Source organism: Pseudorca crassidens, chromosome 8 (genome assembly GCF_039906515.1).
Source record: "Pseudorca crassidens isolate mPseCra1 chromosome 8, mPseCra1.hap1, whole genome shotgun sequence".
Classification (NCBI taxonomy): Eukaryota; Metazoa; Chordata; class Mammalia; order Artiodactyla; family Delphinidae; genus Pseudorca; species Pseudorca crassidens.
The window spans coordinates 85,971,685-85,997,712 of NC_090303.1; the positions used below are offsets into that span (position 1 = coordinate 85,971,685).

At 35.7% G+C, this 26,028-nt stretch overlaps 1 protein-coding gene across 16 annotated transcripts in view; it reads left to right on the forward strand.

Moving 5' to 3' along the window:
• Positions 1-26,028, forward strand: part of MKLN1 (muskelin 1) — a 359,034-nt gene that overhangs the window by 201,842 nt on the left and 131,164 nt on the right. For 12 of the 16 annotated variants that reach the window (XM_067747033.1, XM_067747040.1, XM_067747042.1 and 9 more), the window contains one exon: positions 22,236-22,305. In XM_067747033.1, the coding sequence (XP_067603134.1) occupies positions 22,236-22,305 (70 nt within the window). Of the gene's footprint in view, positions 1-4,391; positions 4,540-12,200; positions 12,547-17,949; positions 18,007-22,235; positions 22,306-26,028 lie in introns of those variants that run through there. The other 4 variants (XM_067747030.1, XM_067747032.1, XM_067747044.1 and 1 more) reach the window with 4 other exon arrangements.

The window sequence follows — 26,028 nt, forward strand, 5'->3', positions numbered from 1 at the left end:
CTTCCTATGTTTTCCTCTGAGAGTTTTATAGTGTCCAGTCTTACATTTAGGTCTCGAATCCATTTTGAGTTTATTTTTGTGGATGGTGTTAGGGAGTGTTCTAATTTTATTCTTTTACATATAGCTGTCCAGTTTTCCCAGCACCATTTATTGAAGAGACTGTCTTTTCTCCATTGTATATCCTCGTTTCCTTTGTCATAGATTAGTTGACCATAGTTGCGTGGGTTTATCTCTGGGCTTTCTATCCTGTTCCATTGATCTATATTTCTGTTTTTGTGCCAGTACCATATTGTCTTGATTACTGCAGCTTTGTAGTATAGTCTGAAGTTAGGGAGCCTGATTCCTCCAGCTCCCCTTTTTTCCCCCCAGACCACTTTAGCTATTCGGGACCTTTTGTGTCTCCATACACATTTTAAGACTTTTTGTTCTAGTTCTGTAAAAAAATGCCATTGGTAATTTGACAGGGATTGCATTGAATCTGTAGATTGCTTTGGGTAGAATAGTCATTTTCACAATATTGATTCTTCAATCCAAGAACATGGTGTATCTCTCCACCTGTTTGTGTCATCTTTGATTTCTTTCATCAGGTTTAATAGTTTTCTGAGTACAGGTCTTTGACCTCCTTAGGTAGGTTTATTTCCAGGTATTTTATTCTTTTTGTTGCAATGGTGAATGGGATTGTTTCCTTAATTTCTCTTTCTTATCTTTCATTGTTAGTGTATAGGAATGCAAGAGATTTCTGTGCGTTAATTTTGTATCCTGCAACTTTACCAAATTCATTGATTAGCTCTAGTAGTTTTCTGGTGACATTTTTAGGATTATATATGTATAGTATCTTGTCATCTGCAAACAGTGACAGTTTTACTTCATCTTTTCCAATTTGTAGTCCTTTTACTTCTTTTTCTTCTCTGATTGCTGTGGGTAGGACTTCAGAACTATTTGAATAATAGTGGTGAGAGTGGACATCGTTGTCTTTTTCCTGATCTTAGAGGAAATGCTTTCAGTTTTTCACCATTGAGAATGATGTTTGCTGTATATGGGTTTGTCATATATGGCCTTTATTATGTTGAGGTAGGTTCCCTCTATGCCCACTTTCTGGAGAGTTTTTATCATAAATGGGTGTTGAATTTTGTCAAAAGCTTTTTCTGCATCTATTGAGATGGTTTTTATTCTTCATTTTGTTAATATGGTGTATCACATTGACTGATTTGCATATATTGAAGAATGCTTGCATCCCTGGGATAAATCCCACTTGATCATGGTGTATGATCCTTTTAATGTGTTGTTGGATTCTGATTGCTAGTATTTTATTGAGGATTTTTGCAACTATATTCATCAGTGATATTGGTCTGTAATTTTCTTTTTTTGTAGTATCTTTGGTTTTGGTATCAGTGTGATGGTGGCCTCGTAGAATAAGTTTGGGAGTGTTCCTTCCTCTGCAATTTTTTGGAAGAGTTTGAGAAGGATGGGTGTTAGCTTTTCTCTAAACGTTTGATAGAATTCAGCTGTGAAGCCATGTGGTCCTGGACTTTGGTTTGTTGGAACATTTTTTTTTTTTTTTTTTGCAGTACGCGGGCCTCTCACTGTTGTGGCCTCTTCTGTTGCAGAGCACAGGCTCTGGACGCGCAGGCTCAGCAGCCATGGCTCACAGGCCCAGCCGCTCTGGGGCATGTGGGATCTTCCCGGACCGGGCCACGAACCCATGTCCCCTGCATCGGCAGGTGGACTCTCAACCACTGCGCCACCAGGGAGCCCTGTTGGAACATTTTTAATCACAGTTTCAATTTCATTACTTGTGATTGGTTTGTTCATATTGTCTGTTTCTTCTTGGTTCAGTCTTGGAAGGTTATACCTTTCTAAGAATTTGTCCATTTCTTCCAGGTTGTCCATTTTATTGGCAAAGAGTTGCTTGTAGTAGTCTCTTATGATTCTTTGTATCTCTACAGTGTCCATTGTTACTTTTTCATTTCTAATTTTATTGATACGAGTCCTCTCCCTCTTTATCTTGATGAGTCTGGTCAATGGTTTATCAGTTTTGTTTATCTTCTCAAAGAACCAGCTTTTAGTTTTATTGATCTTTGCTATTGTTTTCTTTGTTTCTATTTCATTTATTTCTGCTTTGATCTTTATGATTTCTTTCCTTCTACTAACTTTGAGTTTTGTTTGTTCTTTTTTCTCTAGTTCCTTTAGGTGTAAGGTTAAATTGTTTGAGATTTTTCTTATTTCTTGAGGTAGGATTGTATTGCTATAAACTTCCCTCTTAGAACTGCTTTTGCTGCATCCCATAGGTTTTGGATCGTGTTTTCATTGTTATTTGTCTCTAGGTATTTTTTGATTTCTTCTTTGATTTCTCTGTGATCTCCTGATTATTTAGTAATGTATTGTTTAGGCTCCATGTGTTTGGGTTCTTTACGTTTTTTTCCCGTGTAATTTATTTCTAATCTGAGAGTGTTGTGGTCAGAAAAGATCCTTGATATGATTTCAATTTTCTTAAATTTACTGAGGCTTGATTTGTGACCCAAGGTGTGATCTGTCCTGGAGAATGTTCCAGGTGCACTTGAGAAGAAAGTGTAATCTGCTGTTTTTGGATGGACTATCCTATAAATTTCAATTAAATCCATTTGGTCTATGCTGTCATTTAAGTTTTGTGTTTCCTTATTAATTTTCTGTCTGGATGATCTTTCCATTGGTGTAAGTGAGGTGTTAAAGTCCCCCACTATTATTGTGTTACTATTGATTTCCTCTTTTATAGCTGTTAGCATTTGCTGTATGTATTGAGGTGTTCTGTTGGTTGCATATATATTTATAATTGCTATATCTTCTTCTTAGATTGTTCCCTTGATTGTTATGTAGTGTCCTTTCTTGTCTCTTGTAACATTCTTTATTTTAAAGTCTATTTTATCTGATACAAGTTTTGCTACTCCAGCTTTCTTTTGATTTCCATTTGCATGGAATATCTTTTCCATCCCCTCACTTTCAGTCTGTATGTGTCCCTTTGTCCGAAGTGGGTCTCTTCTAGACAGCATATATATGGGTCTTGTTTTTGTGTCCACTCAGTGAGCCTGTGTCTTTTGGTTGGAGCATTTAATCCTTTCACATTTAAGGTAATTATCAATATGTATGTTCCTATTACCATTTTCTTAATTGTTTTGGGTTTGTTTTTGTAGGTCCTTTTCTTCTCTTGCGTTTCCCACTTAGAGAAGGTCCTTAAGCATTTGTTGTAGAGTTGGTTTGGTGTTGCTGAATTCTAGTAGCTTTTGCTTGTCTGTAAAGCTTTTGATTTCTGCATCGAATCTGAATGAATCCTTGCCGGATGTAGTAATCTTGGTTGTAGCTTCTTCCCTTTGATCACTTTAAATATATCATGCCAGTCCCTTCTGGCTTGTAGAGTTTCTCCTGAGAAATCAGCTGTTAGTTAACCTTATGGGAGTTCCCTTGTATGTTATTTGTTGTTTTTCCCTTGTTGCTTTTAATAATTTTTCTTTGTGTTTAATTTTTGTCAGTTTGATTACTGTCTGTCTCAGTGTGTTTCTCCTTGGGTTCATCCTGCCTGGGACTCTCTGTGCTTCCTGGACTTGGGTGGCTATTTCCTTTCCCATGTTAGGGAAGTTTTCGACTATAATCTCTTAAGATATTATCTCGGGTCCTTCCTCTCTCTTTTCTCCTTCTGGGACCCCTATAAATGCTAATGTTGGTGCGTTTAATGTTGTCACAGCGTTCTCTTAGGCTGTCTTCATTTCTTTTCATTCTTTTTTCTTCATTCTGTTCCACAGCAGTGAATTCCACCATTCTGTTCCAGGTCACTTATCTGTTCTTCTGCCTCAGTTATTCTGCTATTGATTCCTTCTAATGTATTTTTCATTTCAATTGTATTGTTCATCTTTGTTTGTTTTTTCTTTCTTCTAGGTCTTTGTTAAATATTTCTTGCATCTTCTCCGTCTTTGCCTCCATTCTTTTTCTGAGGTCCTGGATTATTTTCACTATCATCATTCTGAATTCTTTTTCTGGAAGGTTTCCTATCTACATTTAGTTGTTTTTCTGGGGTTTTATCTTGTTCCTTCATCTGGTACATAGTCCTCTGTCTTTTCATTTTGTCTGTCTTTCTGTGAATGTGGTTTTCGTTCCACAGGCTGCAGGATCGTAGTTTTTGCTTCTGCTGTCTGTCTTCTGGTGGATGAGGGTATATGAGAGGCTTGTGCAAGCTTCCTGATGGGAGGGACTGGTGGTGGGTAGAGCTGAGTGTTGCTCTGGTGGGCAGAGCTCAGTAAAACTTTAATCCCCTTGTCTGCTGATGGGTGGGGCTGTGTTCCCTCCCTACTGGTTGGGAATTTTTGCATGTATATTCATAAGATGGGCTGGAGTTTTTCTTTCTTGTAATGTCATCATCTGGTTTTGATATTTGAGTAATGCTGGCCTCATACAGAGTTAGGAAGTTTTCACTTTGCTTTTACGTTCTGGAAGAAGTCGCAGAGAAGTGGTATTGAAAGTGGTTTTCTTTAAATGTTTGCTGGAATTCAGCAGGGAAACCATCTGGACCTGGTGCTTTCTTTTTTAGAGGATTATTAATTATTGATTTAATTTCATTAGTAGCTGTCAGCCTATTCAGAAGATCTATTTCTCTTTGAGTGTTGGTAGTTTGTGTCTTGCAAGGAATTGGTGCATTTCATCTCTTACAAAGTTGTAGAAATAGAATGGTGTATGATATTTATTTTATTAAGCTTTTAGTATCCAGGTGATCAGTAGTGATGACCCCTCTTTCATATCTGATGTTAGTAATTTGTGTCTCTGGTTTTTTTCTGGATTGCATAGCTAGAAGTTTGTCACTTGTACTGTTTTTTCAAATAGCCAGCTTTTGGTTTTATTGATTTTTCTCTTTTCATTTCCTGTTTTCAGTTTGATTAATTTTTGCTTTTTTATTATTTATCTTCTCTGTTTGCTTTATACTTAATTGTTCTTCTTTCTCTAGTTTCCTAAAGTGGAAGTTTAGGTGATTGATTTTAGATCTATCTTCTCTTCTAATATGTTGCATTCAGTGCTACATTCAATGCTTTGGTTTGGCTGCATCATACAAATTTTGGTTTTTTGTTTTCATTATCATTTAGTTCACTATAATTTAAAATTTATATTATGACTTGACCAATGTATTATTTAGAATAGTGTTGTTTACTCCAAATATTTTGGGATTGTCCACCTATCTTTCTGTTACTAAGTTTAATTTTACTCATGAAGTTCAATTAGGTTTAATTCCATTGTGGCCTGAGGTTGTACTTTGTATAATTTTCTCTTCTTTTACATTTATTAACATGTATTTTATGGTCTTTCTTGGTGAATGTTCCAATGTGAGCTTGAGGAGAATGTGTATTCTGCTGTGTTGGGTAAAATAGTCTATAAATGTTAATTAGATCCAGTTGATTGATGGAGCTGTTCAATTGAAATATATTCTTGCTGAGTTTCTGCCTCCTGGATCTGTCAATTACTAATAGAGAGTTGTTGATGTCTTCAATTATAATAGTGGATTTGTCTTTTTCTTCCTGCATTTCTGTCAGTTTTTTCCTCAAGTATTTTGACACTCTTTTTTTTGGATACAGACACATTAAAGATTGTTATGTCTAGGAGAATTGACACTTTTTTCATTATGTAATGCCCTTCCTTATCCCTGATGATTTTCATTGTTCTTAAATCTTTTGCTTGGTGTTAATATAGCTTCTTCAGTTTTCTTTTGAAAGCATGGTATATCTTTCTCTATTTCTTTACTTTTCATCTATCTATGTCTTTATATTTATGGTGGGTTTCTTGTAGACAACACATTCAGGCCTTGTTTTTTTAATCCACTCTGACAGTCTCAGTCTTTCAATTGGGTTATTAAGATCATTCACATTTAAATTGATTATTGACATCTACCTTGTTTGTGTTTTCCATTCTTTGCACTTTTTCTTTAGTTTTCTTATTTTCTCCTTTTTCTCTGCCTTCTCTGATTTGAAATGAACATTTAGTATGCTTTTATTTTCTCTCCTTTTAGAATGTCAGCTTTACTTCTTTTCAACATGTTTTTAGTGGTTGTCCCAGAGTTTGCAATACTACATTTACAACTAATCTAATCCAGCTTTAAATGACAGTATACTGCTTGATGGGTGGTTCAAGTACCTTATACCAAAGTATTTCTAATTCCTCCCTCCCTTATAACATTGCTCTCATTCATTTCGCTTTTCCATATGCTATAATCACCCAATACATTACTGCTTTTATTTCTTTGAACAGGTATCTCTTAGCTCAGTTAGGAATAAGAAAATACAGGGTTTTACGTTGGCTTCATATAGTCCTTTTCTGTTCCTTTTTGTGTTGATGCAAGTTTCTGACCTGTGTCATTTTCCTTCAAAGAAATTATTTTAACATTAATGCAAGGCAGATCTACTGGTGGCAGATTTTCTCAGTTTTTGTGTTAGGAGGTATTTTATTTTTCCTTCACATTTGAAAAATAGTTTCATTGGATACAGAATTTTAGGTTGGTAGTTTTTCTTTCAACACTTCTAAGTATTTTGTTCTACTCTTTCTTGACTGTATGGTTTCTGGTGAGAACCCTGACATAATTCTTATCCTTGTTCTTCTGTAGGTAAGGAGTTTTTCCCACTGGCTTTGCTCAAATATTTTTTTATTTGGTTTTCTGGAGTTTGAATATGATAATACCTCTGTGTAGATTTTTTGGCATAAATCCTGTTTGGTTTTGTCTGAGCTTCCTGGATTTGTGGTTTGGTGTTTGTCATTAATTTTTGAAAATTTCCAGTCATTATTACTTCAAATATTTCTTCTGCTCCTTACTCTCTTCTCCTTCTGTTATTACAATTATGCATATGTAATAGCTTTTATAATTTTCTCACAGTTGTTTGATATTCTTTTCCTTAAAATTTTTTTTCTCTTTCAGTTTGGGAACTGTCTGCTAACTTAACTTCAAGCTCCCTGATTCTTGCCCTGGTACATCACCCATCTATCTTTCATTAGTGTCCTTAAGATGTTAATCATAGTTATTTTAAGTTCCCTATCTGATAATTCCAAAATCTGTTTTGTATTTGAGTCTGCTTTTGATGCTTGCTTTATCTCTTCAGACTGTGTTTTTTCTTGTTTTTCAGCATGCTGAAGTTTTTTGTTGGAAGCCAGCTAGGATGTATTAGATCATAGGAAGAGAGGTAATCAATTAGGCTTTTTAGTTTGAAGTTTTATGTTCATCAGGTTAGAAGTTGGGCTGTTTAGTGTTTGATGTAGCCCAAGGTGCCAGAGGCTTCATTTCCTTTAGTGTCCATGTTTTTTCTCTCTCTCCTTTTTTTGGGCTGGGGGGCTGGTCCTTAAGAAGTTCTTAAATAGTTTGTGTCTTGAAGCTCTCAGTTGTAGTCTACTGTAATAATACATTACCCCAGTTGTGGTGGCTAGATGTGAAGGAGGGGAAGCATTCTTTAATCTTATGATGAAATCTCAGTTTTTACTGGGTCTGAGTCCCTGTACTCTTACTTTGCAGAGTGTTTTTTAGCCCTTCTTTTTCTCCTCTAATGTGAGAAAGGAAGGCTAGAGGGGGCTGGGGTTGGCTTATTACTTCCCACGTAGGATAAGGCTCTGGTAAAGAAGTTGCCTTTAGAAGGCTGGCTTTCATTATGAAGAATGCTCTGTGGATATTGAAAAATGGTTGCTTTTCCCCTACCCTGTTTCAGGCAGGGTTTTTTCCTTTCATCTTCTTTTACTGGAAGTAAAACCCACAGAAATATGGGGGATCCCTAAAACTATGCCCCCAGGAGTATCTAACTCTCAAGCTAGTCCACTTTCAGTCTCCAGAAATTTGTCAAAATGACCTTGTAATTTTTCCTACCGATTATTGGCTCTAGTGGTTTCTGCCTCAGGTAAGGTGACCTCAGCTTTGATTCTCTGTCTGTTGCCCATCTCACCAGATTACAGGGTGATTGTTTCTCCAGTAACCTCAGCTCTTTGAGGGATATAAGGAAACTTGTTGATTTTCACTTTGTTCAGCTTTCATCTTGTTGTCTAGATGAGAGTGAGAGACAGCTTCTAAGCTCTTAACATTTTGGAGCTGAATCTGGAAGTCCCTTTGCTTTCCTTTTTCAAATCGTACTGGCAAGTACATTCATCATTAAATGTTTTCGTAAGATTTCCTTGCTGGGACTATTTGTACCTACCTCGTGTTTTTTGATGGTTGGGTTCTGATAACTTTTTTTCTTCTAGGGAAATTTCTCTGTTTCACAGTTCTGTGTTTACTAGGGTCAGTTGGTACATTTTTTTTCCACAGAAAGTTATACATTTCATCTGAGTTTTCAAATTTATCTCCATAGACTTTTGCAGAATAGCTGTGTGATTCTTAAAATAGTCTCTGCCTAGCAGGGTTTTTTTATTTTTATTTTTTTTGATACTTGGATTTTACTCCCTGTTTTTTTCACTTTAATTTTTTCAAATATTTAATTTTTAGTTCATATTGACAGTTAATAAATTTTATGAATTTTTGGTGTACTGTAGAGAGCTACACTGTTCCATATGATAATTACTAGATACGTGTAGCAACTTAAAATGGATTTTAAATTAAATTTAAAAGTTCAGTTCCTTAGTCACATTAGCCACATTTTAAGTACTCAGTAGCCCCGTGTCTAGTGGCTATTGGATTGGACAGTGTAGATACAGAATATTTCCATCATCACAGAAAGTTCTCTTGGAAACTGCTGCTATACGACAGTATATGTCACATTGCTGTTAGCATTATTTTGTAGAAATTTTGCAGTTTGCTTTGTATTTCTCCTTTGACCCAATAATTTTTTTTTTGGCAGCTTCTCACAGCATGTGGGATCTTAGTTCCCTGACCAGGGATCAAACCCATGCCCCCTGCAGTGAAAGCATACTTGGAGTCTTAACTGCTGGACTGCCAGAGAAGTCCCATTGACCCAATAATTTTTAATAGAAATTTTATTTTCAGTTGAAGGGGTGTTTTTTCATTTCAGTGTTTTAAAAAAATTTTTGTTAGTAATATCTACCATTAATGTGTATTATAAAATATAGTATTTTATTATAAAGTACTCTTCTATTTTTGCTTAAGGCTCTGAATTTCATCTTATGTGAAATTAAATTTGAACCCTGCTTTATTATTACTTGCATTTGCTTGATGTGTCTTTGCTAATCCTTTAAAAATATATAACTTCTGGAATCACTTTGTTTTACTTATGTCTCTTATATATGTTACAGAATTGGATTTTTGCCTTGTTAACTTTTTTCTTAAAAATTAAGAAAAAATGTGTTAAGGCCATTTATGTTTATTGATACGTTTGATGTCAATTCTATTCTAATGTTTTGTGGCATATTTTACACAAATGTGCGCACATGCAAAATCTTTCACTATGTTGTCTTTTTTCTTTGATCTTTTTCTTATTAAAACAAGTTTCTTTTGGCATTTAGGGTGCCTTGCATTTTTGTTTTTTGGTTTCCTTCAATCCAGTGTCTTTTTATGTAACACTTAAGTCTCCCTGAGGAACTTAGCTGGGAACCTCCTCTTCTTTCTTCCCTCTATCCCAGCATCTAGTTGTAAATGATGATCTTTCCTTCTAAAGGTTAGTATTTGTGAAGCATATTCTGACTTCTACTTATTCTCTACATTCTTCTCCCATTTTTCATAGATCTATCCTTTCTACATTGCTGTAGAACATACTTACATATTGTTAGGTCATCCATATCTTCATGGTTAGTTTTAGTTCTATAGTTGATTTTACTTTGAAACTTTTCAAGTCATTTCTTGAATATGTATAGTTTGTTCTTTAGTAGGTCTCAGGAAGGGCTCAAGGAACGTTTATATGTTGTTAACTATCTATGCCTGTAAACTTGAAGGACAGTTTGACTGTATGTAAAGTCCCAGGCTCACATCTTTTTGTGCTTGAGGATCTTACTACTTTTTGTTTCATTGTTTTGTGTACAAAACAGCTGTTGTGAAGTTTCTTGAAACTATAATTTTCTTTTTCTTATAAGAGACTTGGTCTTTCTACCTGGATGCTTAAAGTCTTTAAAATCTAATAGTTTATAGTAGGAATATTCTCAGTTGAATTTCCCTAATATACCATGTATCCTTTCAGTATGTAGATTCAGGTCTTATTTTAGGAAGATTTGCTTGCAGCACAGTTTGAAATACTGTCTGGTTCCAATTACATATTTATTGGATCACCTACTTACTGTTGCTTTCTTTTGTGTGTTTCATTATTTTTACTCACTTTCTAATCTGTTTTTTCTTCATTGGGCTTTTTTGGGCAGGGTTGGGGGAGGAGGGAGTATATTCTTTGTGTGTGTGTGTGTTTTAGTTGAGGTACAGTTGACATACAACATTATATTAATTGCAGGTGTGCAGCATGTTTGATATTTGTATATATTATGTAATGGTTACCACAATAAGTCTAGTTAACAGTCTAGTCTAATTAGTTCTTTCTAATTTAGTCTGTTTTCTGAAAAAACCTATTTTCCCTCATTTGAGTCTTACTAGCTCTTCCTACTGTCTAGTCATATTATTTCTGAACTGTTGTAATTTTTTTTTTTTTTTTTTGCGGTACGAGGGCCTCTCACTGCTGTGGCCTCCCCTGCTGCAGAGCACAGGCTCCGGACGCGCAGGCCCAGCGGCCATGGCTCACAGGCCCAGCCGCTTTGCGGCATGTGGGATCTTCCCAGACCGGGGCACGAACCCGCATCTCCTGCATCGGCAGGCGGACTCTCAACCACTGCGCCACCAGGGTAGCCCTGAACCGTTGTAATTTTGATTTATTACTGCTTAATAAAGCTTCAGCTATTTTCTTTTTTTTTTTTTTTGCGGTACGCGGGCCTCTCACCGTTGTGGCCTCTCCCGTTAAGGAGCACAGGCTCCGGAAGCGCAGGCTCAGTGGCCATGGCTCACGGGCCCAGCCGCTCCGCGGCATGTGGGATCCTCCCGGACCGGGGCACGAAGCCGCGTCCCCTATATCGGCAGGCGGACTCTCAACCACTGCGCCACCAGGGAAGCCCTTCAGCTATTTTCTTAATTTCTTTTAGTTCATATTGAAATAATAGTTAATAATGTTCATCTTTTTTTTGTGGCCACATTTTTCTCATGTGTTTTTATTATCTGTTAGAATATTATTTATTTCACATATATTATTTTTCCTATAATTTCTTAGTGTGTGCTTTCATTTTAAGTTTCTAGTGTTTAAGCAAGTACGGGTTTCCAGTAGTTTTATTTTATTTATTTATTTATTTGGCCGCGCAGTGTGGTTTGTGGGATTTAGTTCCCCAACCAGGGATTGAACCTGCAGCCTCAGCAGTGAAAGCGAGGAGTCCTAACCACTGGACTGCCAGGGAATTCCCTTCCAGTAGTTTTAGAAGGAAGAACTGTAGGCAGAAGGGACGGACAAGTGTAGTTCTGAGCTTTTGGGGCTCAAGATCTCGCTACTTTGTGAAATGTTTTTTAAATTTGGACTTCTGAGATGCAGTAAAGCTTTTCACCTTTATATCTATGCTTTGCAAGTATTTTGCTTTCTGGAGAGGAACCTTTAAATGTATTTTGCTGTGTGATATGTTTTGAGTTCTGTATCGCTTGGACCTTTGCCCACCTAGAATATGAATCTTACTTTTCCTGGGGGTTGTCATTCTTTATGCTTTGCTTAATTTATTTTCTATTCCCTGCAGTTTCTCTTCAGAGTGGGTTTCTGTCCTTCTAAAAGTAAGAAAATATTTGCAGGATAGTTCTGAAATCCTCTTAGGGTCTAGACTCAGCATTTTATGAATGTTCTCAGGCCCCCTTAGAGATTTCATGCTTTCTTTGCTTTACCTTATCTTGGGACCTGTGAGGACATTATCTGACTTTATCCAGTTCTCAGATTTCCATGGTCAGATTATTTCCTGTTGCTGTGATTTTGAGCGTGTTGGTTTCTTTGTGAAGAATTGACTTTTCGGGCTTCCCTGGTGGCGCAGTGGTTGAGCGTCCGCCTGCCGATGCAGGGGACGTGGGTTCGTGTCCCGGTCCGGGAAGATCCCACATGGCGCGGAGCGGCTGCGCCCGTGAGCCATGGCCGCTGAGCCTGCGCGTCCGGAGCCTGTGCTCCGCAACGGAAGAGGCCACGGCAGTGAGAGGCCCGCATACCACAAAAAAAAAAAAAAAAAAAAAAATTGACTTTTCCTTTATTTTTCCATGAGTGGATCCTTCTAATTAGCATAATTAGCATTTTGGGGACCACTTCGAGTAAAAGAACTCCTCTGTCCTAGTGCAGCTCCCTTTTTATTTCTTTTATAGCATTTATCACAATCTGTAATTACCTTGTTTGCAGCTGTACCTGTTAACTTTCTGCTGCTTCTCATTTGAACGTTAGCATCGCAAGTGGGGATCTTTTCTATCTTAAATACCAGTGTATTCCCAGAGCCTAGCACAATGTCTGGCATATAGAGATCAGTAAATATTCGTTGAATAACTCCAGCTTATGGTAGGGCCCCCTCTTTACCATGCTCCTGTGTGAAAATTTGGAAGTATTTGGTGTGAAGATTGGGAAGTATTTGAAAGTGAGTGTACAAGTGATTTTTGGAGAAGCTATACTTTTTATAGTATACTCTTTAACACAGTACAGCTGTGACTATTCAGAATTGATTTGAGTTGATTTCTATTTTGCATTTTGAATTGGCTTTTTATTGTATATGTTTTTGTGTCATAAATTTTATGCTAAGTACATTTATTATTTATTAAAAATAGATCATAATCCCCTTGGCCACAGGTACCCATTCTTGTACTTTTGTGGTGTTACCCCGGAAGAGTGTTTACAGATAATGGAAGCTGTATTATAATCAATGCATTGTGTGTTGTTATTGACTGCTGTGTAGGAGGAGGATTTTACATGATATGTTGAATAAAGGATGTGAAATCTTTTCATGGAATTGTAGAATGTTAACATGGCCTCATGAATGGTGTTTCCTAGAGTTGTGCAATGCACTGCCCTGATTAGAGCTGGAAGAAACTTGAGATCAAGGAATTCAACATTTCCTTTTACACTACAGATAAAGGAATTAAAGTCCTACGAGATTACATGATGTGCTTAAGGTTATCCAACCAATTAGTGACCAAGCTCCAGGGTCTTATGATTCTTAGTCAAAGCTGATTTCTTCTAGATGCATTTTATCACGTCATTCAACAGAAGGGCACAGGTTTTAGTAGGGTGTTTTAAAACTACCAAAAGGAAGATATTCACAGATTGAATCCTTCCACACTCTTTTACATACTCTGCTTGACTGACTTCTTCACATCAAAATTAGAGGTAGCTTTTGAGTATCCAAAACTCTCGATTTAAAATTAACTGGATTTACTGTTAAGTATCTTGAGCATCCATTAGCAGAAAAAAAGTTAAGTGCTCCATTTTTTTGCTCAAGTGCTGCTTTTTATGTTTATTTTAAGTATTCTTAAGAGCAGCAGTTTAAAAGATATTGCCAAGCAGACTTAGGATTTGAGCATGTTTAATAAAAAAAAACGATTTTTAATTTGCTGACTTGAACCCAAAATGTTCAATAAATTTTCTTCTCATGATGAATTTTAATAGTTTGTTCCTGACATTTGGTAGTTTATATAGATATACTACATTAAAAATTTTGCAAAATAGAGACATGTAACTTGGAAAAAGTTAACATTGTATTCCATATTTCAATTGTCCATGTGTTTCACTATAAATTTTTATAGTCCTAATTGAAAAAATTAATTACAGCCTTGCCTTTGTAGTCTATCTATGTTCAAGAGACTTAATGTGGCTCATTTTTATTACCTTCGGTTTTCATACTGCATTGGTAGGAATAAAAATGTACCTTTTTAAAATTAAATTAACACTGATGAAAAAAGGAAACCGTTTTAGTCCTCAGCCCATCTCTTTTATTAGTTCTCATTGACCAGTTCTCCATTAGTTATTATTTGCATTTTAAATATATTTTACAATGGCATATATTGAGCTTAATCTTAGTAGATTAATCTTTGTTATTTGGATCATATAGTTTCTATATGAAACTATATGAATTGTGTCTTCTGTAACATTTTTTTTTTGCTTATCATTTATTTTCCCAGACAATGGTTAAAATGTTAAAATTAGTCATGGAGTACCTAGAAGGGTATTTTGATCACATTCTTTTGGTTGCCAGAAACAGAGCCTCCTGGCAGCTAGAACTAAAAAGCCATTAATTTCTATTCTCTGTTATTCCTTGGAGTCTCTGCTGTTTTATGTCTCCTACAGTCTTATCTTACTACTGACCGGCTTATTCTTTCTCTTGTATCTCTTATACTTATTTTGTATATCTTTTCTCTGTTTCATTGGTTCTGTTTACTTATACATTTTTCTGTCTTATAATTTTATTTCGTACTGGCCCATTCCATCTCCCGTCATAGGTCATTAGCTAACCTAGGTTAGCTGTCATTGAGATAGTTGTAAGGGAGAGTCACAAGTACAAAACATCAGTGTCTATGATTGCTCCTTCAGCAGAGGCTGTGGATGGGATATTTCCCCTGTTAGAGATCAGGGATAGTGAACTAGAGGTCAGGGATAGTGAACTAGTATCATGATTAACAATATGTAGTAAAAGAGGTTAATGTCTCTACTGAGAGTTAGAAGAAGGAAAAGCTATATCAGTAATGATGGTGGTCCTTATAGGTCTTTGGGAAGTATGAGGAAGGATAGTAAAGAAGAACATGTTTTATAGAATGCTACCATACTGGCTGTGTTTCTGTTGATGAAGGGCTAACGTTAATAGTCACTGCCCTCAACTAGTTTCTCATTTGCTTTCCAGGAGAATGGAAATGGATTTCAGGAAGGATCATCTGGGAGGGAGAATTAAAAACAGTCTACAGCTGACTAAGCTTTGAGAGATCATCTGTCACTTAAAAATTTTAAGAGGCAGTAAGCCTTTATTAATTGCTTCTCCATCTCCTATGTCTTTAAAAAGAAAGAAAAGTTGAGCCTGATTTGATCATCTGATGACAATGTAGTCAGTTTTCCATAAATATGGAAAGCTTGTTGTCATCTCAACCGTAACATTTTCAAAATAATTTAATGTTATATAAATAATGTTTATTATAAAAATCTGAATACAACAATTATAAGAAGATAAGCTAAACCCCTTAATGATATTTATGCTTCATTTTTGGCTTATATGTGTGCTTGCTTTATATAATTTAATACAAATTAGATCATATCACACATGGTTGTTAATATAATTGTATACAAATATATATAAATAATAGTGTTTTTTTAACAATGAAATCATACATGCTTCTTTGTATCTTACATTGCAAAAGTCCCTCCAAGTTACCTGTCATAGATCTGAAGTATTCTTTATAATGGCAGTATAGTGTTCCATGATATATGTGTTTTATGACTTAATCATTTCCCTGCTACTACAAAAAACGCTGCATTAGACAGACTCATTTTTGAGTCTCTATACGTAGATCTTTATGTACTGATGGTCTTATTTTTATGGGATAGATTCTGAGAGTGCCAGGTGAAAGAATATGTACATTTAGAATTTTGATAGATGTTGCAAATTGACTTTCCATCAAGGTTGGAGTAATGGACATGTCCACAGTTTCTCCCTGATCTCCTGTTAAGTAGGGATTTAATTTCATCAATTTGATGGGTGAAAAAAGATACCTTACTATGTTAATTTGTTTTCCCTGACATAAACAATACACAGGGATTTAGAAAAAAAAAATTTTGTTGCTGTTTACTAGCCATTTTAATGACTCTTCAGTGACATGCATTCTGCTCATTTTTCATTTTGTTGTTCATCTTATTCACAATGTGAAAGTGTTTTGCATATCTTCGGTAGGAATACTTTATTAGTCTTACGGGTTGCAAACACTTTTCCCTAAACTATTGCTTGTTTCCTATCTTTCTTTATGGTGTTTTTTACAATACAAAATTCAAAAGTTTTTTGTAATCAAATAACTTTTTCGTTTTAAAGCTTCTGAGATCTCACTAACGCTTTTGGTTGTACATATTGGCCCTCAAATTTTTTTCTAATATGTTTATGTATATATGTATGTTTAAATTTTTAATTGGAATTTTGTATATGATATTAGATAGGGGTTAACTTATTTTCTTCCAGTGGATATTCAGTTGTATAAGCGTCTCTTAAATATGAACTGTCATTTCCCATTGAAATAAAATATCACCTTCATCAAATATTAAATTCTCATCCACACAGGGCTCAATTTCTGGATTTTTGTTTCTTAGCTATTGATCTATTCCTATACCAATCACTACTGTTTTTTTTGTTTGTTTGTTTTTGTTTTTTGCGGTATGCAGGCCTCTCACTGTTGTGGCCTCTCCCGTTGCGGAGCACAGGCTCCGGACGCGCAGGCTCAGCGGCCATGGCTCACGGGCCCAGCTGCTCCGCGGCATGTGGGATCTTCCCGGACCGGGGCGTGAACCCGTGTCCCCTGCATCGGCAGGCGGACTCTCAACCACTGCGCCACCAGGGAAGCTCTCACTATTCTTTTTCATAAATTTTCTTGGCTCTTTTTGTACAATTTTCTATACAAATGTTTTTGTACTGTGTACTTTTTGGGTGAGGCTTCTGATACCTCAGAGAGAGTGGGCAGTCTGGCAGTCTTTGTCTTGTGGCTTTTGATATACCATATCCTATATTGTTAGTTCTCTGTAGGTCACCAGGAGAGACCTCTCAGCAACTAGATGTCCTCGGCTAAGAGGGCAAGTACATTCTCATCTAGAGGGCTAAAGCTCTCCTGAAGATCTTTGTGGGCCAGGGAGACAGCCAGTTGTCCCAGGAATGCTCGTTTAGTTGATGCCTTTTTCTTGGGGAAAGAGGCATCCATGGATCTCATGGTCCTCTTAGGGCCAAGCTTTTGTGGTAATTGTTAAAGTTCTGGTTCTGGCCTCTGTCACCTTCTGGGCTTAAGAGAGGTACTTAGTAGTTGACTTAGTGTTGGGCTGGAAATCATGAGGAATATCTTCAAGCTTCCATCTTTCCAAGCCCCCTTAGGCTGCACCTTGTTTCTGGTCTGTATCATATTTCTCTTTTTTCTTAATTGTATAGTTGATACACAATATTATATTAGTTTCAAGTATACATATTTCTCTTTTATCTTAGTATAAACTTTAAATTACAGATAATAAGGATTCATATACTCTATGCTTTGATGGAACCACTTTAATTTTTTTCCTTTTAGTACTGTTTATTTATTTGTTCATATCTATCAAATATTTATTAGGCACTTTCTGTTTGGCAGCATTTAAGTTTCGAGTTAGGCATATGAGGGTGAATACCTCCCAGACCCTGTCTTCTTAGCAGCATTTTACATAGTTTTCACATATTTGTTCTCAAAATACTTTCTTCAGTTGGCATCTACAGTTTCTAGGTTTTCATCTTCTTCACCTTTGGCCCTTCTCAGTCTCCTTTGCTTGATCTTTCTCTTCTGGACCCCCTAAATAATGGGCCCCCAGAGCTTAATCAGTCCTTCAGCTTCTTTTCTAGCTCTCTTTTATCCCCTGAGTCATTTCACTCAGTGTCATAGCTCTAAATATTTTAGCATTTGATATACTGATGTTTCTCTATATTTTTTTCAGCTCTGGCATTTTCCTTGAATTTCAGCTTCAGATAATCCAACTGCTGGATCTCTAATGGGCTGTTTAATAGGCATTTCAAAATTCACAAGACCGGGCTTCCCTGGTGGCGCAGTGGTTGAGAGTCCGCCTGCCAATGCAGGGGACATGGGTTCGTGCCCCGGTCCGGGAAGATCCTACATGCCGCGGAGTGGCTGGGCCCGTGAAACATGGCCGCTGAGCCTGCGTGTCCGGAGCCTGTGCTCCGCAACGGGAGAGGCCACAACAGTGAGAGGCCCACGTACCACAGGAAAAAAAAAAAATTTACAAGACCATAACATATTGTAACTGTTTGCCCCCTTAACTTTGCGTTTAGTGATCCATCTGCTCAATTTTCAGATTATGACATGGCTAGCTCCCTCATATTGTTCAGGTCTGTTTCTCTTCTACTTTGCTTTATTTTTCTTCATAGTACTATTAATCCTTACCACTACTTTGACATTATATAGTTGTTTGTTTATTAATTTTCTAGATGCTGAGAGACTTTAATTTCCTGCTACTGTTTTTTTATCAGTTTCTTCTGATATTTACTGTGTTTTGCTTTATATTTGTTTTCGTTTAATTCATTAAGACTCACAATCTTGGCTTGAACTATTATTTTATAGTTATTGTTTTCATCCAGTTCATACTTTTTTAAATTGTATTTTTAAATCTCTACCTTTGACCCCTTTAATCCCAGTTAATACTTTTTCTTTAACTTCCTCCTAGTTTTACAAAGATTGTGTCTGCCTTATATATCTTTCTGTCATGAGTCACTGTTATTGTGTGTGTGCCTTCGTGTAATAGTAATGTTAGTACTATTCACCCAGTCCAAAGGGTATCTTACTATGTTATTTTAGACCATTTATATGTATGACTGTACTAGATGCTTGGTATTAATATTGTCATTTTATTTAAAATTTTCTGTTTTTAATGTGTCCTGCTTTCATTTAATCTTTTATTTCCTTCTTTTTACTATTTTTTGTTGTTGATATTCTGTCTCAAATAATTTGTAAGATATGTAGTATGTTTTTATTCTAAACTTAAGTATGCTTGAGTCTCTTTTTCTTAATTTCAGAAACATTATTCTTAGGAGCTATGAAAAATGATGAAATTAACTCACATTGCATTTGATCTCCCCTCCTCCAATTTATTATACTTTGTGATTTTTGCGGTCCCAATTTATCATAGTTATAATATATTAGGTTTTCTTTCATGCTTTATAACATTCATGTCAGAGTGATTTTTTTCCTAGTTTTTTAGCTTTAGCTTTTAACTGTACTGCAGTGTTTTCATAGAGTTCTCATCTTTGCTTTGTAATTCATTCTTAATAAAACACACCTTTTTTTCTGATAATGTGTCAGATGTGTTAATTTTAGAATATTTGAAAAGTACAAAAAAGCACAAAGAAGGAAGAAAGTCACTGAAATCTCACCATTGAGAACTACATTAACAATTTAGTATATCTTCTTTGTCTTTTCTCTTCATGCATGAATATTATTATTACTTACAACACTTGATTTACAGTATATAAACTACCTTTTCCCTTCACTCACTATGTAGTGGACATTTTCCAACAATATTAAAGTCAGGCTGTAGAATACATTATGATTACATGGTATTTTGTAACAGATATTTCATAATTTGTTTTAACGCATCCTCTGTTGTTAGACAATTAGGTTGTTCACAGTTTGTTATTATAAATTGTATTGTGATGAATGTGGATGATTTAAATCCCCTGGATTATTTTTTAGGTTAAGTTCCAAGAAGTGGAATAATTCTGAGGCTGTATAGTTTGGTGATTAGGAGCGTTGGCTTTAGAGTCAGACTGCCTTGGGTTCAAATTATTATTTCTTAGGTGTGTATGCTTAGGCAAATTAATTTATCTCTCTCAGTTTCTTAATCTGTGCTTTGACGGTAATAGTTTATGTATGGAAAGCACTTAGACCAGTGTCTGAGATGTCATAAAAGCTCAGAAATGTTAGATGCAAACACCATCACTGTCATCGTGGCTGACGTCATTATCATTTTTATTTAAAAGCATATGCATATTTGAAATGATTTTTTAATATAATATTAAAATTCTCTCTTGAAAAGTTGTATCAATTTGCATTTCTACCAGCAAAATATGAGAGTGGCATTTTACCAGCTCTGGCCAACAGCTGCAATTATGATTAAAACACATGTTGTTTTGAGAGTGTAGGCCCAATTTTATAGGGTTAATATATATATTTGTCTTAATCTCTAATTTTTGGTTATTGATTTCGAATGTTTGGGTTTTACCTATTTTCATATGGGGTATTTATGTTTAAGTGCTCTTCATTCATATTTTAATTAGCCTTTTGTGTTTTATGTTGCCTATATTTTTCTAGTTGGTTTTTACCTTTTAGTATTGTTTGAGGTTATTTTATGTATTAATGTTTTACCTTTGTGAGATGTATATGTAAAGAAAATTCTTTTCCTTATAGTATTGCCTTTTAAAAAAAGTTATTTTTTTGACATTTATTAAGTCAAAAAGAATAACTTTCTCTGTGACAGGTATAGATCTATATTTTAAGATAGATAAATAAATGGGCCTTTGAGAAGGCACATTATTTTAGAATGATTTTAGATTTACAGAAAAGTTGCAGAGATAGTACGAAGTTCCCATATGCCCCTCACCTAGTTTCTCCTATTGCTAACATCTTATATTACCATGGTACAGTTGTCATGACCAAGATACCAACACTGATACATTGCTATTACCTAAATACCACATTTTATTTGGATTTCATTAGTTTTTCCACCGTTTTCTTTCTGATCCAGGATCCCATCCAAGATACCATTACTTTTAGTTGTCTTGTCTCTTTACTCTCCTCTGCTCTGTGACAGTTTTTCAGTCTTTCCTTGTTTTTCAATATATTGAGAGTTTTGAGGAGTACTGGTCATGTATTTTGTTGAATGTTCCTCAATTTGAATCTGTCTGGTGTTTTTCTGATTGTTAGACTGGGGTTATTTATATCAGTATGGACTCAGGGATATTTATACTTTGGGTTCTAATCCAATACTACGTTATTTATTTTGTTGTTTATTTTAGCTTTGGCCATTCATTCTTTCATGTTGGCTCCTCTGTGTCCCTTTGACATGCCCCCACCTTCCTTTTGCTGTTGTTGTTTTGAGCACTACAACATGCTCTAGGCTAATCTTCTGGATTCCCTGCTCTAATCCTAGAATCAGCTACCTCCCCAAGAATCCCTGTTTCCTTCTATTGGACTGTGGTATGTAGAAACCAAGATTCGGCATTGGTGTACTCACTGCTACTGGGGGTGTCACTGCTTCTAGTCTCTATTAGTGAACAGAGCTAGGAATACTATTTGTGTCAGTGTGCATGGGTATATGTACGCACATTCACATATAATTACTTCTGAATCTGTATCTATATAAACCTAAATATGAGTTCACACTGATGTCTCTGACTCTATTTCAGTACCATCAGGATCATTCCAACCTCCATGCCCTTGCTTTTCTGTAGCTTCCCACTCGAAGTGAGAAGCTTGACTCCCATCATCTACCGTTCATTTACTTATTTGTTTGACCCCAGTATACATGTAAAGTGTTTCAGAATTAACCCATATCCCTCCGAGAAATAACTTTATCAAATAAAGTACAGTTTTTTTAATTAATTAATTAAATTTTGGCTGCGTTGGGTCTTTGTTGCTGTGTGCGGGCTTTTCTGTAGTAGCGGTAAGTGAGGGCTACTCTTTGTTGCGGTGTGCGGGCTTCTCATTGTGGTGGCTTCCCTTGTTGCGAAGCACGGGCTCTAGGCGTGCGGGCTTCAGTAGTTGCAGCACGTGGGCTCAGTAGTTGTGGCATGCAGGCTCTAGAGCGTGGGCTCCGTGGTTGTGGCGCACAGGCTTAGCTGCTCCATGGCATGTGGGATCTTCCTGGACCAGGGCTCGAACCCATGTCCCGTGCATTGGCAGGCGGATTCTTAACCACTGCGCCACCAGGAAGTCTGTAAAATACAGTTTTTGTGTATGGTTCTATTTGTCTTTAACTTTACAGTTTCCAGTGAGAGCACTGTCTTCCAAAGTTACTTATATCAGTTCCTTTTTTCACAGTTCTGTTTTTGGTGCTGGGCTTAAAAGACCGTTTTGATCCAAAGATTAATTTTATATACATATATATATATATATATATAAAAAAATAGAGAGAGAGAGAGAGAGAGAGGGAGGGAGAGGGAGGGAGGGAGGGGGGAGAGAGAGAGAGGGAGAGAGTATTTTATTAATTATTAGATATTTTATTACTTTATTTACCTTAAATTCATAAAAACAACTATAGTTCATTTTGTCACTTGATGTGAAGTAGAGCTATACACACACACACACACACACACATATATGCATATGTATATAGTACTTTTTTCAATTGTTTAAAATGCTACCTTTATCATATTTTAAAATTTTAAATTACTAGACATTTTCTGTGTTTCTTATTCTGTTTAATTTTCTCTTCTTATTCAAGTTCCAGGTATTATATAACTTTGTGATAATTTTAGCATCTGGTAGATTATTTCTCTTTTTGCATATGCCTGTTCACTTATTCTTTTAATTAATTGCTATAATTTTAATTTCTTTATTTCAGGAACATTTTAGTGGATAAGCCAAATGACCAGTCTTCACGGTGGTCTTCAGAGAGCAACTACCCTCCCCAGGTAAGATTATGTGTAGCTCTTGATACCATTCAGAAGTCAGATTTTAAATAGGCATGCACTTAACTGATCAGTTATCTAGATTCCATTAATAGTTTATTCAGTCTTTGAAATTGTGAGGTAAATTTTTTTTTGTTTTTAATTTATTTATCTGGCTGTGTGAGGCCTTAGTTGCGGCATGCGGGCTCTTGGGCTCTTTTAGTTGCACCATGCAGAATATAGTTCCCTGACCCGGGATCAAACCCAGGCCCCCTGCATTGGGAGCGCAGAGTCTTAACCACTGGACCACCAGGGAAGTCCCAGAGGTAAATTTTTATTTCCTCTTTTTTTGTTTGTTTACATTTTGGAAGAATTTTTATTTCATAGGCAAATACAGTGTGGAATTTGATGAAGCATAGACTTTATACTTCTCTCTACTGGAACATTTAAAATCTAATTTATGATTTTTCTGGATTACTAATGATGCAAAACTAAGTTTCTTGTTACGTTTTGAGGAAAATGTTAACTAAAAAGAACTGGTTAAGGTGCTGTTAGTGTTCTGAGTAGTAATTGATCAGAGTACTGATCTGAGCAGAGGTTGTGACTTCTGCACTTAAACTCAAGTCATTCTGTAAATATTTAAGGAGATGTTAGTAAATTCAACTTTGACTCAGTGATTCAGTAACTGCCTTTTAGGGAAAATAAGCTTAATATAGTTTGTTATTTTACTAAACTAGTATATTTAGATGACATCAGGACCATGAGCTAAATTGTTTCCTTGACAAGTGGTGTCCGATGTCATCTGAATTAAAAAATAATCATTTTTCAGTTATATTACACTTTCAGCATTAGCACTTATGTCCACATCCTTGAGGAAATTAATGCTCTGATAGGTAAAGAAGATGGGTAAATAAAACTTACTTTATTTATTTTTTATTCTAGTGTAATTCTTGGAAACCTAGTCTCTACTTATTTTTCCTTTTTAGTTGTTTTTTTAGTTTACAAACCTTTTTGGATCACCTGGTGTTTTAAGTGTTTAATTGCAAAATATATATCCAAAGAATACACACACATTTATATATAAAATATAAAGAATAATAAAGCAAATACCTGTTTACTTGTCAACCATCTTTAGAAATGGAAAACTGCTACAACCTTTGAAGCTTCCTGTGAGCCCCATCTTATATCTATCCTCTAATCCCACCCCAGTAATTATTATTTCATATTTTGTTAAGCATATTCTCATAGTATTATATATGTATATGTTTATAAATTCCTGTGATTTAAGTTTTGTCTGGCTTTGGCTTTATATAAATATATATTGACTCACTCATTATACATCTTCTTTGGCTAGCTTTTTGTTTGTTTGCTTAACATTATGATATTAATGTTGCCGAGTATAATTATAGTTTGTTAGTTTTCACTACTGTTTAGTGTTCCAGTATATAAGTATGCCAAAATATATCTATCCATTTTTCAGTTGATAGACTTTTGAGTTTTTTATAGTTTTTGCTCTTAGGAACAAGATGCTATGAATATTCTTCTATGTTTTTTCCTGGTGCACACATACAAGAGTTTCTTTAGGGTATATACCTTGGTTTACAATTGCTGGATCATAGAGGATATGTGTGTTCAACATTTATCTGGTAATGCAAAACTGTTTTTACAAAATAGATGTATAATTTATACTCTGACTGGCAGTGTATGAAAGTAGTTGTGCATTGTGTTCTTCCCATCACTTCTATGGATGATTTTTAGATTTTACCAGTCTGGTGGATCTTTCACTGTAACTCAGAGTTAAGTTCCTGCTAGCCTCTTGTTACAGATTTTCATCAACCAGTCAATACATAATGTTGCTTTATATGCATTTCTGTTTAAAGACACCTTACTTTGTGTATACTGTTTATTCATTAGCATTGGACTCACAGCCATTAGCACTATAACTCTTGCCTGAATGAAGCTTATCCAATAACACATATTTTCTCTGTAAGGCACATTGCAGCCTTCTTGCATTTAGAAACACTAGACAGCACTTCAGCACTATACTTGGGGATCATTTTAAACAGTGAAACACCAACAGAAAACACAGAAATATTTTTAAATGTGCCTAAATAGACCATGAAAAGGAAACTTGTTTGTAGTATGAGAGCTAAAACAAGAAGGCATAGGGTCCATTGTTTGACCTTAGCTGGGAGAGTGTGCTTCTGGCAACTTAAATTTTTTACTGCTCTGTGCGTGTCCAGGAATGACTGAGAGTATGGATTTGATGTTAAAAATAAATTTTAGTGAGTAGATGAATTTGCAAGTGCAAAACCCATGAATAGTGAGGAACAACTATACTGTAACTAACAATTCATTTACCATATCTTGAACAGGTCTGAGAATTAGAAAGAAAGGAAAAGAGGACTCTGAAAAATCAAAAGCATTGTGATGAGATTTTAGGTTCTAAGGGCCTTTTCTTAAGAATCCACTTTGGATATAATGTTATTCTGTTTGGTTGATTGTTTCTTTCGGTTTCAGCAACTGGAAGCAGCTTTGTGCATGGGGGGCGTAGCTGTGAAAGATAGGCACATTAACAGCAAGTTGACAACTGACCAAGTGTCATAAGGGGGAAGACAGAAAAATCTAAGTAACAAATAGAAAACCAAAAGTATAACATATAGGGGGTCTTTAGTGCAAGAATACTCTGTATTTCATTAACCTCTAGGATAGTGTTTCTAGTAAACTTTCTGCAGTGATGAAAATACTCTATAATCTGCACTGTATAATACGGCAGCTGCTAACCACAGGTGGCTATTGAGTACTTGAAATGAGGCTAGTGCATCTAAGGAATGCAGTTTTAAATTTTATTTAATTTTAATTATTTTAGATTAAATAGCCCCAGGTGGCTAGTAGCTGTGTATTAGACTGCACAGATCTAAGGCATCGCTGTTATTCGGATATACTGTTTGATGCTCACAGTGCTTGATTCCGTCAGTAAGAAATTTTAATTATGTTTAGTATATGCAGCTTAAGCAGATAAGGAAGTTAATGGTGCAGTTATCTAGAGAGGGGTGGAAAACAAAATCAAAGCCTCTCAGCTACTCCTTTTTTTCCCATAATGAGAAAAAACTATAAGTGTGTACATGAATGCTAGGACGTATGGCATGTTTTGAGAGTGAATGAACCCTAAACACTTCTCTCGAGCGCTTATGTTGGGTTATGAGTGGGGTAGGTAAAAATACAAATATTTTTCTTGTAATATATGTTGATTATTTTTTTTTGGATGGCTACTTAATTGTCAGGGCATAAGTATTATACTTATTGTTTGGACCTAACTACTTAAGAAATAGAACTGTTGATATTTCTTTTGACCTTGGGTGCTGTATTAGTCATCAATTGCTGTGTAACAAATGGCCGCAGAATTTAGCAGTTAAAAACAAACATTTATTATTTCACCCTGTTAGTGAGGGTCAGATTTTGACGCAGGAGAAAAAAAGAGAACCCATCTACTGGGGAATGCTTGAATACATTTTTCATGGAATATTGTCAGCCGTTTAAATGAAATGAACTGGCTTCATACCAGTTGACTTGGAGGAATTTCCACTATAAAATGAGAAAAGCATGATGCAGAGAAACATCTATAATAAGATCCTACTGTCGTTACCTGAATAACAACTCTCCCTCCCTCACCACTATATGTGTATGTACATGTATATATTTTTATTTGATACAGTGAGCCCAGATAAAGATATGATAGGATATACA